The sequence below is a fragment of the Carlito syrichta genome, unplaced genomic scaffold (genome assembly GCF_000164805.1).
Source record: "Carlito syrichta isolate Samal-C Ts95f unplaced genomic scaffold, Tarsius_syrichta-2.0.1 Scaffold302532, whole genome shotgun sequence".
Taxonomy (NCBI): domain Eukaryota; kingdom Metazoa; phylum Chordata; class Mammalia; order Primates; family Tarsiidae; genus Carlito; species Carlito syrichta.
The window spans coordinates 2,159-17,876 of NW_007246628.1; the positions used below are offsets into that span (position 1 = coordinate 2,159).

At 33.8% G+C, this 15,718-nt stretch overlaps 1 protein-coding gene across 1 annotated transcript in view; it reads left to right on the forward strand.

The window, feature by feature from the left end:
* Positions 1-2,069: 2,069 nt before the first annotated feature.
* Positions 2,070-15,718, forward strand: part of STIM2 (stromal interaction molecule 2) — a gene marked incomplete at its 5' end in the record, with an annotated part of 31,254 nt that continues 17,605 nt past the window's right edge. Inside the window, 8 exons of the mRNA XM_008056806.1 lie at positions 2,070-2,181; positions 4,130-4,245; positions 7,267-7,444; positions 7,978-8,155; positions 12,832-12,999; positions 13,286-13,309; positions 13,728-13,828; positions 14,217-14,455. Coding sequence (XP_008054997.1) covers positions 2,070-2,181; positions 4,130-4,245; positions 7,267-7,444; positions 7,978-8,155; positions 12,832-12,999; positions 13,286-13,309; positions 13,728-13,828; positions 14,217-14,455 — 1,116 coding nt within the window. The remainder of the gene's footprint in view (positions 2,182-4,129; positions 4,246-7,266; positions 7,445-7,977; positions 8,156-12,831; positions 13,000-13,285; positions 13,310-13,727; positions 13,829-14,216; positions 14,456-15,718) is intronic.

Here is a 15,718-nt window from a genome sequence, read left to right on the forward strand (position 1 = left end):
CTCAGGCTCTTGTTCAGGCTTTATGGTTGGAACACACGAAGGAGAGCACATTAAAGAGTAGTCAAAGCGTTGTCTCAGTGTACAATTGTAGACGGCCACGTATGGGTTTTAAACGAAGTTTTTGGTTTTTGTTGTGTGTGATCTATTTAAGTTTTTCCTCTAAGGAATACAATAAAAGGCAGATTAGCTTGCTTGCAAATAATAAATTCATAATTTTGTGTGGTTTATCAGAAAGGTTTTTTTTCAGATTTATTTACGCACAGATGGATTCCCAGATCTGCTTTTATTGCTCACTTGTTTTTTCCACTCTCCTTTGACCTCTGTCTTCTGTGGTCTGTAAGCACTTTGTTTTCTCAAACCCTCAAATTAAATGCAGACAATATGGAACTCCTCATTTTTCAAGCACACTGGCATCCTTTCCTTTGGATGAGCTCATCATTACCCTTCATAAGCAGAAACCTCTGAATTGCTTTCAGTATTTAACTGCTTGTTTATAGCTTTACTGTTATTTACTATTATTGCTTTCCTTATAGGGTAAAGTTAGATTCTGTGGTCAGTTTGCCTGAGTTCAAATCCAGTCCTGCTGCTTACTGTCTTGGTTTCTTTAACATTTAGTTTCTCATTTCCAAAATAGAGATAATTATGTTAGGACCTAATGTGTTCAGGAGGAGATGTTAGTTATTACTTTTTCTTGATTTAGATCCAGTCTCCTAGAATCTATTAATAGCTGTTTTTTCTGGTCAGTCTCATTCAGTCTAAAGATCATCTGTATGCTGATGACTCTCCATTAGTATCTCTATTTCTAACCTCACTTTTTCCTAATCTCCAGACTTGCGTATCTCATTGTTATGGTATTATCTACATTTAAATGTCTACTTCAAACATACTTCAAACATAACATGTCTAAAAACAGAACTTTGGATCTCTATCACTTGCCCCTACTCGCTTCCCCTAATCTGTTCCTTCCCATTCTTTCCTATCTCAGATAATGGCAGCACCCTCTGTACTTTTGGCTTTCCTATAGCTACCAACTCCTATCCATTTCATCAGCTAATCTTAATAGCATTATCCTTAGATATTCTGTATCTGACCTCCTGTTAGTATGTCTTCTACCACCATAGTCCTAGACAGAAGCCTCTCTTGTCTAGACAATTATGTAAGGAATGTTCTCCTTATTTCTCCTTGAATAAGACTAGCTTATGCTGTACAATCCATTCCTCACATTGAAGAGTGATATTTTAAAAACAGATGATTTCACTCCTTTTTTAATTAAAATTAGAGAACTACCCAGAGTTCTTGCAAGTCTTTTATGATCTGGTCCCTTTCTGACTTTCTGCCTGTCTCTCAAACACCCCCAGATTATTCCTATCTGAAGACATTCATACTAGCTTTTCCTCCTGTTTGGGGTGATATTTTTCTCCCACAATGTGGCTTCACAATGTGGCTCCTTGCAGCTTTTAGTCTTAAATTTAGACATCAACTTCTCAGGGATGCTTACCTTGACATTTTTCCTTCCTTAATAGCTAATCTTATCTGAAATTTCCATCCATCTTCTTCCTTCTTCCATAAGTTGCCTCTCCTGAACCCCAAAGGAATTTAAGTTCCATAAGGACAAGGACTTTATCCATCTTGTTCACTGCCATATGTCCAGTGCTTAGAATGGAACCTGATACTCAGAATGTTTACAGTATTACAATATGTGAGTGGATGGCTAGATGAAAGAATGAACAAGTATATGCCTGGTAAATTTTCTATAACCAGGGAAGTGACAGATTATTTCATCTTGTACAAACTGAATGTAGATGCTTATTTTAAAATTAATCATGCTAATATTTATCCCAATTGTTTTTATTGTTATCTTTTATTTTAGATTGTAAGCCTTGAAAGATAGAAGGCTTGTCTCTTACTGTTTTTAGCTTCTCCTCACAGAGTGCTAGATACCATTTTAGTACTTACTGTTGACTAAATTGAAAATTCAGTCTAACATTTTTATTTTCTCTGAAATTATAGTATACAGATAGTATGACAGCAGGTGTTTAAAATATACATTCCTCTTTTATCTCCTGTAGTTCATAATTGGACCCTTGAGGATACCCTCCAGTGGTTAATAGAATTTGTTGAACTACCCCAATATGAAAAGAATTTTAGAGACAATAATGTCAAAGGAACAACACTTCCCAGGTGAGTCTTTATCTAAAAGTATTCTTCCATTCATTTTCAATGCTGAATCTACAAGTTACTCCTGTGACTGAGGCCACAGAGGAAATATAAACATGTGTGTTCTTTAATGTTTTTAAAGTATCCATTTTTAAGTTTCAGTCAAATTTTCTTGTGTAAATAATCAGGCCCTTGAAAAGATTTATTTTCAAGGAAAGTAATTTTAAGAATTAGAAGGGTGGGTCACCTATATCATTTGTAGATTGTATCAAAGGTCAACTTTTGGCCAATCTAAGAAAAAAGTTTTCATTTGATACTGATCCATTTTCATGAAGATACCTATTTGAGTGGATTATTGGTACAAATCCTTCATAATTGTTATTCTTTTTTAATGACAACAATAATCATATACTTATGGTGTCCATGAGTTATACCTGAGTTTTATTTTATTTTACTTATTCATTTTTGAGTCAGGGTCTCACTCTGTTGCCCAGGCTGGAATGCAGAGGCACAATCAGGGCTCACTGCAGCCTCAACTTCCTGGGGTCAGAATGATTCTTCCACTTCATCCTCTCAAATAACTGGAGCTACAAGCTAATTTGTTTATTTTTCGTAGAGACAAGGTCTTACTTTGTTGCCTAGACAAAGTAAGGCAAGCAGTCCTCCCACCTTGGCCGCACAAAGTATTTGAGATTACGGGTGTGAGCCACCATGTCTTTTGCGTGCCTGAATTTTAAAAATGAAGTTTAATCAAGCAAAAAATAAATGTAGCAACCACATAAAAAATGTGTATTACATAGAATTACTGTGCAAGGTGTGTACCCTCAAAACACCAGAATTTATTTTTTAAAATGTATGTATATATTCTTACATGTTTAAACTTCACTCACCTTCAAAGTACTCATCGTTTGATGCAATACACCTATCAAGGTACTTTTTCCACTGACCAAAGCAGTTTTTGAACTTGTCAATTTTGATGTCTTTTAGTGCTTCTTCCCTTTTTTTGTTTCGTCTCTTCCACATCAGCAAAACACTTCCCTTTGAGGACTTTTTTCATTTTGGGAAACAAAAAAAGTCCTTTGGGGCAAGAGTAGGTGAATAGGAAGAATGGAACTTAGGGGTCATGCTGTTTTTGATCATAAACTGCTGAACACTCAGAGTGGTGTGGGCAGGTATTGTCGTGGAGTAAGGACTAGTTACCTGTTTGCCACAACTCTGGATGTTTCTTCCACAAATTGTGACACAATCTTCTCAAAACTTTCAAATAAAAAGTTTGGTTGACCATTTGATCTGGAGGAACAAATTCCAAGTGTATTATAAGGAGCTCACCCTTCAAAAGATAATTTTGGTTTTTGGTGGGTTCCCCCTCATATATTATCCTTCTTAAGTCTCATGATCAAAATGAGGTATATATTGTCATTCCTGTTTTACAGGTTAGAAAAACCAAGTCATAGACAAGTTAAGTATTTCACTCCAGGCAGCATTTAAACCTTGTCTCTACAGTAAGTCAAAAAAAATAAGCCAGGTATAGTAGTGCACGCCTGTAGTTCCAGCTACTTGAAAGGCTGGGGTGGAAGGATCGCCTAAGCCCAGGAGGTGGAGACTGCGGTGGCTGTGAGTGTGCCACTGCACTTCAGCCTGGGTGACAGAGTGAGACTCTAATAAACAAACAAACAAACAAACAAACAAACACATAAATAAAGTTACTAAGTTAAAACAAGATAGAACATTAAAATAGGATTAAGGTTTTTTGGTTTATATGTTGTCCTGGATATATAGTATTTTTCTTACGTTTTCTTTTGGGAAATTTACTTATATAACAATAGCATGTAATAAAATACGCTGACTTATGTTATAGCCATAAATAAGCTCTAACAGTGACCATCAATAATTGTAAAGTGTTGCTCAAATATTTAAATTTATGTCCTAGAAATATTTTCATTTAACATATCTATATTTTTTAAATGAACAGGATAGCAGTGCATGAAACTTCATTTATGATCTCCCAGTTGAAAATCAGTGACCGGAGTCACAGACAAAAACTTCAGCTGAAGGCATTGGATGTGGTTTTGTTTGGACCTCTAACACGTTAGTATTCTCTCTCAAGTGTGATGCAAAAGAATAATCTGATCATCTCTGTATTATTTAAGAAGGAAAAAAGTAAGAAAGATAGGAGACCAGAAAGAAATGTAATACTATCTTAAAAGAAAACATTTATAAGATGTGATTTTCTGTCATTGTTTCATGGAATGTGAAATTTTCAAAGCTGGTTACTAATGTAACAAGTTGTAAGTCTGTGATTAGCTGATAATTTAGAATTTCTAGATTTAAAACTTTGGATCTTTATAGCAGTTTTAATGTTGATGTTATTATAACAAGATACTCACTGAAGAATCTTTTTAAAAATAATGCTATCTAAGCATCTTAGATAGCAGTAATAGATCTGAATGATTTCATTAATCTTCAAGAAAAAGGATTTTTAGATGTAGTTCAAAACCATAGAGCAACTTGCAGCTTTATAAAGTAATAGACTATCCTGTCAGGAGCATAAGGAGGATAATACTGTTTGATTGTTTTAAAGAGGAACATTTTAAGAAAGTGTCATGTAGAATACTTGTAAAGAAAATAAACCTTGTTTTTCTTTACTTTGACTGGAATGCCTTTCTTCCCCAGAAGAGAAGTTTAATATGTTTATTTCATTTAATTTCAAATTTCAGAAAGCCTTGGAAGAAAATGTTTGAAGGGTACACTTTAAAGAGGAATTATGTCTTATTTTTTAGAAGCCAAAAAGAAATAACAAACTTAATACAAGGAAAATGACTTTCACAGATTATTAATTAGGAAATGAATGTTTCTTCTACCTGAATTTTTAGAGTTAGGAGATTTTCAGTTTTCTGTAATACCATCTTGGAAATGGTCCTGCTAAAAAAGTGTCGTTAGAGTTGGTCGAATAGATTTCATGACTTTACTGGTGGTTCTGTTTTGGCTCGACCTAAAAGAGCAGCTGGTGAAACAGCTGGAACTCCCCTTTATGAGAGTTGGTGGAAATGCACTGTTGGTGGAAATTACAAACCCCAGGAAATAGAACACTACTAACATGCCGAGCGTTCCATAGAGATGATCCCCCTTCTAACCTTTTCCTTGTCCTGAGTTCTCAACTGAATCAATTGGGGGATTATTTTTTGTGAGATCTTGACTAATTTTTTCACATGAATGATTGGTGACAATAGGAATTAAAGGGATGGAATTTGTCTCTATATACAACATGGTCAGTAATATTTATATTTTATTAACCTGGGAACAAACCACTCTCTAAACCAAAAAATTATTATCAAATCATCAGACTGGTCTCAAAAAAGGTTATAAATATGTATCTTAATAAACCAGTTAAGATTTTAACTTTAAAAATCTTTTAGTTTTATGTTTTAGAATTATTATTTGAGTGAATGAGACTTATAATCAGAAGACCTGTGTTGGATTTATAAAAACTAACATTGTCAAATGAACAGAAATGTGTTTTAACAGTGTTTACTTAAGTATTTTCCAGTTTGTGGTACTTATTATAGAGTTTGGGACTTGCCCATCTATTTATTGTTTCAGCCAGGGCTTATAGTTGAAGTAGAACCTGAGCCAGATCTCTTAGTCTGAGGCAGAAATTAAAAAAAAAAAAAAAAATCCTTTTAGATTGAGCCTTCTGCAATACCTTTCTTCCACTATAGGTAAGGGTGGGCACTTTGGAAATATGCTACATATCACACTGCACAAATATAAGTGAACCCTAGACTTATCAGCATAGGAACTTGGGATTTCTATAGAGCTTTTCATATCATAATACTGCAAAATATCTTCCTACTAGAGGCCCAGGCATTCAGGAAGTTTTCCACTATATCTCTTTGGAGCTTTAAAACAATACATGATATTTTATCAGCTATCATTGAGTCTCCCTTCCAGAGAGCCCCCTGAAAATTAGTATATGTTGAAGGCAGAGCTAAATTCGAAAATTTGAGTAGTGATCTCTTTGTTTTGTGTCACTGAAGACAGGAGACCCTGGCTCCATACTCTTTACTCTGGATACGATGCTGGGAGCTAATACCATCCTGGCATGTTAGGGAAGGAGGGCCTGCTCTTTCCCACTAGTAACCCCCACATCTCTGGCCAGTAATTACCTAAAACGGAATACTTATTACCATTTAGCCCAGGGTTTCTCAGCCTTAGCACTGTTCACATTTTGGGCTAACTTTTTGTTACTGGCAGAGGGGCACAGGTTGTCTTGTACACTGTAGAATGTTCAGCAATATTTCTGGCCTATACCCCTAGATGCTAGTTACAACTTTTCCCAGATGTGACAACCAAAAATTGTGAAATCTTTACTGGGAGAGAATATCATCAGCCTTGAGAACAACTGATAACCTAATCAGTTACATGCTACATGCCGGAGGAAAGTGTTTTTTGGTGAACGATTGGGTTTCTAGTTTTGTGTTTAATAGCATGACAGCTACCCGACTTGACCAAAGGAAAGACTTAGGATGATGACCCTACAGAGGACAAGTCTAACAGCACATGATTGGAGATGCTGTTGCTTTTTCAAGGGTCTTATAACTTTGGTTACTACTTCCACCAGCAGGGGCATGGTGTGTTCATATGGGTTTATATCTGCCCTCTTATAGGTCCACTATATCAGATAGTTATAATATGCACACAGATTATTTAAAGAAAGAATTTTTAAAAGGCTATCACTTGAATCTAAAATAAAATTAGAAAAAAATTTTAAAAGAGAGAGGATTCTGAGTGTTTTTGACACAAGAAATGATAAATGTTTGAGGTGATGGATTTGTTAATTGCCCTGATTGTGATCATTATGCAATGTATACTTGTATCAAAACATCACATTGAACCCCATAAATATGTACAATTATTATGTGTTAATTAAAAATAAAATATGACTTTTAAAAAACAAAAACAAAAACAAAAGGCTAGAACTTGTATATAGTAAGGAGAGCTTCAGTTTGCTTACTTTTTAGACAAGTACTACTTTTAAAAAGTGCCTGTTTGTGTTGAGGCTGTATTCCATTTAAAGATTAATTTAATCATCAGTACTTCTTTTCATAGGCCCACCTCATAATTGGATGAAGGATTTTATCCTCACAGTTTCTATAGTAATTGGTGTTGGAGGGTGCTGGTTTGCTTATACACAGAATAAGACATCAAAAGAACATGTTGCAAAAATGATGAAAGACTTAGAGAGTCTACAAACTGCAGAGCAAAGTCTAATGGACTTACAAGAGAGGTAAATAAAAAAATCATAACTCTTGTTATTTATGTAGGAAAAACAATTTGTAAAAATGTAACATGAGTATGTGCCTAAAGACATTTTTAAATTATTATATACCTCTGAAATGTATGCACATTTGATTTCATATTTTTAGAAAAGTATAATATTTTCATAATTAAGATTTATTATAAATGTATGTACTTAGGAATAAATCAGTAAAATACCAGTGGAAATAAAACCAAATATAGGTGGAATTGTATGTGTAGTTAAATTTTGTTTTTAACTTGATTTAAGTAATTATGAATTTCTTAAAAGTCTTTTTGTGGAAGAGTGTTTCCCTGCTCTCCCTGTCTTTTGAGCCTAAGGTGACCAAAATAGCTCTGTAGTAAAATGCTTGGTATTTTTATTATCCAAATTTAAGCTAATGGAAAATGCTATTAATTGAATTGCAATATATATCTAATTGCTTGACATAATATTTATTCTTTTGTGAGAAAACACATTTTAGAAACTTTTGTGAGAAATTTTTATCTTTTTTGTACTACAAGGCTTGAAAAGGCACAAGAAGAAAACAGAAATGTTGCTGTAGAAAAGCAAAATCTGGAACGCAAAATGATGGATGAAATTAATTATGCAAAGGAGGAGGCGTGTCGGCTGAGAGAACTAAGGGAGGGGGCTGAATGTGAACTAAGTAGACGTCAGTATGCAGAACAGGAATTGGAACAGGTATTTATTTTGCAAAGTTATTTGTTAGGATATTTATATTGCCACTCTGAGGAGCCAGAACCTGTTTATACAGTTCCATTGTATACTGTTCCTCAGTCAATAAAAGAATCATTTGTTTATATTGTTAGTATTGATCAAAGTCCATATAGCAGAATAACAACGTAGTAACTGAAAGATGAAGTTACTATCATGTTCACTCATTCATGAAATCTTATCTCTTGCTATGTTCATTGACTTGAATAAATTTAAGGTGTTTATTTAACATCTGTAATTTGAGTTTCTGACTGTAACCTAGTAAGATAAAGTATATCTAATTTTGAACTTCTCTGCAAAGGTGAGAGATCTCTAATTAAACATCCATCTGAATGGTGTTAAATGGTTTTAGAATACAATTTGCTAAAAATTCTGAAGCTGTCTAAAAGATGTCCTTTCTGATATGTGTTTCTCGTAGTTAGTTAAGATGGAATGTAGGTATCCAAGCATTGCACAACTGCCCGTCAGAGGGAGTAAAGATCTAGGAGAAATTCCTGTGGTAAAAAAAATTAATACAAACTTAGTGCCTTAAATAAACACAACTTTATTATCGTACAGTTTTGCAGGTCAAAGTGAGTGGGCAGGGCTGTGTTCCTCCTGGAGGCTTGGGGGAGGACCTATTTCCTTGCCTTTTCTACTTCTAGAGGCCACTTGCATTTCTTGTCTCACAGCCTCTTCCTTCTTCTTGAAAGAGTGTCAGTCCATCTCTGCTTTCATGGTCCCAGCCCCTCTTTCTGACAGTGATGCTTTCTTTACTGATAAAGAAAGTGAGGAACAAAGTGAGAATTGGAAAACTTGATCAAAATTAGAGAGTTGTAAAGCAGGTGCAAGAACCCAGATATTCTGCCTCCCACTTAGTTTTATACCCTCTGCCTTCTTAATTGAGTGTTAAATAAGAAATAGAAATTAAGTGATGAATGATTTTTAATTTCAACTCATGGGAAAATATGTACTATGCATTACTGTTGCCTTCAAGACATTTTATGAGGTTGTCTGACTGAACACAGCTCTCTCTTTTATTCCTGTTAACTACTGTTTTCCTCATACCCCAGACATCTGTTTCTTGGATCTCTTCCCTGTAAGGAGTTTGTTCTTTTAAATTAACTTAGACATATATTACAGTTGTGCCCCATTTACCTGACAAATCTTATCAGTACAGAATGTGATAAAGAATCAGGGAGCTGACAAAAAATGCGTAGCCAAAATTATACTGTGCCCTAGAATGAGATATTATGCCCTTTCCTCTTCTGAGAATGTCCTGCCTTTTGCTACCAAGACATTTAACTCTCAGCTTGTTCACAGTACTAACAAACTTTGTAGCTGTTTTTCTAAACTTTGCAGATAAGAGAGAAAAATCAGAAAGCAGTAGCTTGGAATTCTTCTACAGAGACATAAACAGATGGTAGTATTTCACAGAGAATACTTCACAGTGAGGTGGAAACATAATATCAAAAAAGGACCCAAGAATTGTGAACATTTTAATCTGAAGTTTTAGCCGAGACCATGCATGCCTTAGTAGACTTTAAAGTTACTATGATATGGTGTACCAATACTAACATAATAATCTAATGAGATCCTGGGCCAATAAGAGATGGTTTAAAGGAGGGAAATGGATATTTTAGAAAAAACTGTCCAACATGATTATATTAATAAGAAACACAATTTTCTGTGCATGCTATGTGTTGGAAGCATATGCTGGACACATTGCCAATGGATTGATCATAAATTTTAATATGCACAATTCATAGATTTTATCCTTGTTTACAGGTGATATGTGCAGAGTGGTTAAGAACCTTGCCTTAGGTTACACAGCTACTATATGGCAAAGACAAGATTTTGCATGTCATATTTCAAAACCTGTGTTTTCCTGTACTTCTGCTAAACCTTTGCTTATAGAAATGTTTAACTGGGAAATTAATTACACATAATGTCACATAGTCCAGAATTCCTCATAGTTCAAAGCATTACTATATTTTGTCTGAGGGATAATCAACTTCTCAAAATTAGAAGACAGAAAAACCTGGTATGTATTTTGAATAGTATTATTATCTCCAAGACAAAGATTTGGGTGACTACTTTATATTTTTGGTGATTTTAAATAGTATTCGCATAAATTATTTTGTTCTTTTTGTTGTTGTTGTTATTGTTATTTTTTTAGTTGGAGTCTCACTCCGTCTCCCAAGCTGGAGTGCAGTGGCACGCTGATGGCCACCCCAGTGTCGACCTGTTTGACTCCAGCGATCCTTCCGCCTCAGCCTTCTAAATAGCCGGAACTATAGGCACGCACGCACTACCACACCCAGCTAATTTTTTGATTTATTGTAGAAAAGAGGTCTCACCATATTGCCCAGGTTGGTCTTGAACCCACAGTCTCAGGCTGACCTCTCTCCTCGGCCTCTCAAAGTGCTGGGATTACAGACTTGAGCCACCGCACCTGGTCTATTTTGTTCTTTAAAAGAGTCTCAAGAAGCCTTTAGCTGGGACTAGTGATAATACTTCTATTCTACCTGAGACTGTAAGCATCAGAAGGGAAGGAACTTACTGAAGGTCACAGAGGTAATAAATAATAAAGTTGGGTCTAGAAGTGAGGTATTCAGATATTTAGACTGCTTCTTTTTGTTTCATCATATTTTTACTTATTGCTGTTTTATTCCTAAGGTAAAACAATTATATAAATAATTGTCCCATTTTTAAACAATAATTTATTATTTTCAAAAGCTGTTAATTACCCAATGTTTGCTGTGTTCATTCCCCTACAAATAACGTTGTAATTTTAGCTAAGAGTTGGAGTTAAGGTCAGATGATAAATTTATGAATAATAGCTGTTAAGTAGCAGAGAAAACAGTTATCTTATTAATAACAGTTAAATAAACAATTGCCATTATTGGAAGTTCAGAGTTTTTACAAGTTTTAGACATTCTTTGACAATCAATCTAAACATTGTTCAGCCACACACACACACACACACACACACACACAAATATATATATATATGCAGTTTCTGTGTTTTAGTTGAGCTCTACTAGGGAAAACAGATTTATGTAATTAACATTAAGGAAAATCTTTATGATTGAAGAGAATAACATGAGTGAAATTTGTTGATATTCTCTGTATACTTCCTTGAAATGAAAATTTATAGAAATTTTAACTTTAAAATCTTCTGAGAAAAAGGGCTTACTTATATGCACTTTGTGCTGTTACATAGAACTGCGTGTCACAGGACCTGAGCTCCAGTTCTCTCTTCCTGAGAGACTAGCAGGTATAACACATAGTTTACTAAGCCGTCTTATTAAACACAGTATTATCCCAAGTCATTGCACAATAAATCATGCCAAGCAAATATTGCTTGGAATTTGTTTTCAGTGAATAAGTGTTATCTCACTTTTACTTTAATGTCTCTTTTTAAAAAATTGAGTACTAGAGTGTGTGTGTAAGAGAAATCAACTACTTAGTGTCCCACTGTGAATTTTCATTTGTAATTTTGCATATTGTACTCTTTTTAGTTTTTTTCTGGCACACAATGAAGTTTATTTAAATAAGCTGGGTTTGTTTAGATCAAATACTTCTCGGTTTTTAGTTTGAGAATGGAGTTTCACTGACCCTAATTAGCTTTAGGGAAAACTAATCTGCAGTTATGGTACTCTATAATCAGGATGCACCATAGTCCATTCCTCACTTTGTCCGAAGGTCTTCAGTGTGTGTGCACATTTCCAGAAACTTCATAATGTTTCTTTACACATCTTTAGTCCAAAAGTTATTGCTAGTGTTTAAGCAAATCATTCCAAGAATGGATTATCTGTTTTCACTGTCCTTTTCTTAGTGAGGATTTCCTCAAGATGTTTTTTATCACCTGACACACTAAGCATTTTAGTTTTTTCTCTGTATGTTGTCTGACTCCCTTAAAGACAGGTGGAAGAAATACTACATCTTTACACTGAAAACTTTGCATAGTTTCACATGAAAAAATCAAGTTGATTCTTACTCAGAATCTGTTTTCTTGAAATGTATACATGATTTGTAAATGCTCATTTACCTACTTTTTATTATACTTTCTGGTATAATAGAAGCAATGAATTAAGTAGCAGAAGTGGTCAAAACAGGCTATAATAGGTAGATATGCCTGTAACAGTGAGAAATAACTGGCCATAGGAAGTCATAATGAAAAACTGCAGGAAAAAAAGGTCTAATTCCTTTTTTTAAAATGAGCATACAGTTAAGGAGCTACAGTAGGACCTGGGAACATCAGAAGGGGTAGTAAACTGGTATCCACCTGATTTGAGATACTTCTTTGTATCCTACTTCATAAACAAAATATACATTTTTAGAAGAGTGTTATCCGTTTTAATTTGTTTATGCCCTGGAATTTTTTTCCCTTCAGTGAGTCTGAAATATAAAATATAAAAACTAAACATTGTACCTTAAGAGAGAGAGATATATATAAGCCCTTTCTGCCCTCTCTGGTTTCACAACTTTGGATTTAAGATGCGCTTGAAGCTTTAGACTTAACTTCAAGTTATTTAGACTTAATTGATGATTACAAAGAGCATTGTTAAAATTCTTTTTTTTTTTAGTTTGGGTACTTAAAAATATTTTAATCCTTTCTTCATCCCTTTCTCCTTCCCTGTCTCCCTGCTTTTGTCTAGGTTCGCATGGCTCTAAAAAAGGCTGAAAAAGAATTTGAACTGAGAAGTAGCTGGTCTGTTCCAGATGCACTTCAGAAATGGCTTCAATTAACACATGAAGTAGAAGTACAGTACTACAATATTAAAAGGCAAAATGCTGAAATGCAATTAGCTATTGCTAAGGATGAGGTACTCATTTATATTTCAAAATTTACTAAATTTATGAGGCTACATTCCTAGAAGGATTAATTTACTGGGATAAAAAGATCTGAATATTATTATTCAGATAATATTGCTAGTTTCTTTTCTTGAATTAGAACTTGCTATGTAAATTGACTCTTGTAATCCTAGGCTTTGAAGTGAATGTACTGTATTTAGAGATGTGTATACTATTCAAAATGACCTTAGTGTCATTTAAACATTATTGTTATTTATCATTATCATAAAAGTTTTATACAGAGCTTTTCTCCTTTAGGTTGCTGCTTCGTATCTGATTCAGGTTAGTAGTTACTAGAAATTAATTTTGACACTTAATAAATTCTGTGGGATAAGAATAAGTCTTAATCTGAGTTCTAGCAACAACAACAAAAAAGTCATTTCACTCACTAACACCTCCATTGCAGTAGGATATAATTAATATTTGTGTTAGTTTTAATAGAAAATTCAGGTCTTTCTGAACCATAGAAATAAGAGAAAAATTCTCCAGAGTAGTTTTGAATTATATTGATTGGTTTAGGGAAAGCATGCTCTCTCCCTCTTCTGTTTTCTTTTTGGAAAACAGGGATATCTTGGCTAATAATTCTCAACTGGTTTTATGATTGTGAATATACTCAAAACCAAAATAAACTTTATTAGTGTATGTGGATTTTTTTTTTTTTTAAAGATTTAACCTTATCTTTCTCCTTTTTGGCTTCTAGGCAGAAAAAATTAAAAAGAAGAGAAGCACGGTTTTTGGAACTCTGCATGTTGCACATAGCTCTTCCCTAGATGAAGTAGACCACAAAATTCTGGAAGCAAAGTAAGAATGTTATTTCAGCTATCTGTTTTTTTGCTCTATTGTTTATCATGTTGAAATGAATAATTTGTAGGAAATTTATGTTTACATTTACCATTTAATCATATAAATACATAATTTTCACTGATTCTAAGAGTGGGTAATTTTTTCTTGAAATTAGTTAATTGGTGGGAATCTGCCAGGGGAGGGGGGGACACCTTATCAACAAGGGTATGTGTATAATGAACATTTGTATATCTAACCCTGAATTGTACCCCACATCTTTAAAATAAAAAAATTTGAAAAAAAAGAAATTAGTTAATTGCCATGATATGTTCATGTATTGCCTTTTGCAGTGCCATATTAAAGCCTCTTGGTATACAATAAGTAATTATTTTATTGACTTTTCCAGGAAAGCTCTCTCTGAGTTGACAACTTGTTTACGAGAACGACTTTTTCGCTGGCAACAAATTGAGAAAATCTGTGGCTTTCAGATAGCCCATAACTCTGGACTCCCCAGCCTGACCTCTTCCCTTTATTCTGATCACAGCTGGGTGGTGATGCCCAGAGTCTCCATTCCACCCTATCCAATTGCTGGAGGAGTTGATGACTTAGATGAAGACACACCCCCAATAGTGTCACAATTTCCTGGTAAGCTCAACAAAAAGTGTTGGTACAGTTGGTAAAGTAACTTTCTACCATGTCCTTTTAGGAATTATGTACTTTGAAATCTGTGATGAAAGTTTTCTCGATCTCTTATTTTCTCTTTTTGTCATTAATAATATAGGTATTTATTGTTTGAGAATACTATATGAAATGCATATATATATATATATATATGCTTTTCCCGTGTATAGTTATTATATGTTTATATACATGCTTTTAAGAAACCTGAATGCTTGATTAATTTAATCAATCAAATGTTTATTTGAGCAATTGTTATATATCTTATTATAGTAAGTGTTCACTATAAGACTTTTTAAGCAAATTGTTGCTTAGAATTAAATTGAAATGGGAAGTCATGTAAAAATATAATTTATGATAAAGGCAGCATATTATAAATGCCAAGTCAAGGTGGGTAGATGAAGTGCTGAACTTTAAGGGAAACCATCCTTTCAAATAGCAGTTAACTCTATAGCAGAAATAAAAATTAGGGTAAGATCTTGGAATCATGGGTTTGGATTCTAGCTCTGCTCTTAACTAACTGTGGACTTCAAGCCCATCTGTAATTTAAAAAATTAAGTTGTCAATCCCACTAGGCCTATTTTTAGTATTTTATTTTGCTTTTCTAATTTTGTCCTTTTTTTGAAAGGGTATTACCCTTCTGAACTTAGAGGTACTGAATCAATTAACCTTTAAACAAAATTTTAAAAACTGTATTTATATTTAGAAAAACGTACATATTTTTGTTGTTAGAAACTGGAATTCCTCCCAAAGAAGATTTTTTTTTTTAACATTTTGATTATATTTGTTTTGCTGTGTTTTTTGAAAATGTTTACATTGTGAGAATACATTTCAATAGGATGATGAAATTTAAATATTTTAGTTTTGACTTTTTGCAGAGTTTATAGAGGTTTTGAATTTAAAATGGGATCTTTCTTGTATTAGAAATTATTTTTTAAATTGTGTGCCCTTATTATTGCCTGCTTGATCCATTTTTCCAATCTTATGACAGTGTAGACAAGGTTCCAAAGAATGAAAAACAGTTTAGTCATTGGTTGGTTGAAACTCATGTGGAAATTCTAGTCTTTGGTATCAGTTAAATATTGACATATGAGTGTTTTCCAGTTTGACTTTTTAAATTTAATTGTTGCAGTGTTCCTGAAGTTATGATTTAGAAAGGGTTCTAATTTTAAAAACAATTTTATGAAATAAAGTCCTCAATTTGCAAATTAATTCTTAGTCAGTGACTAT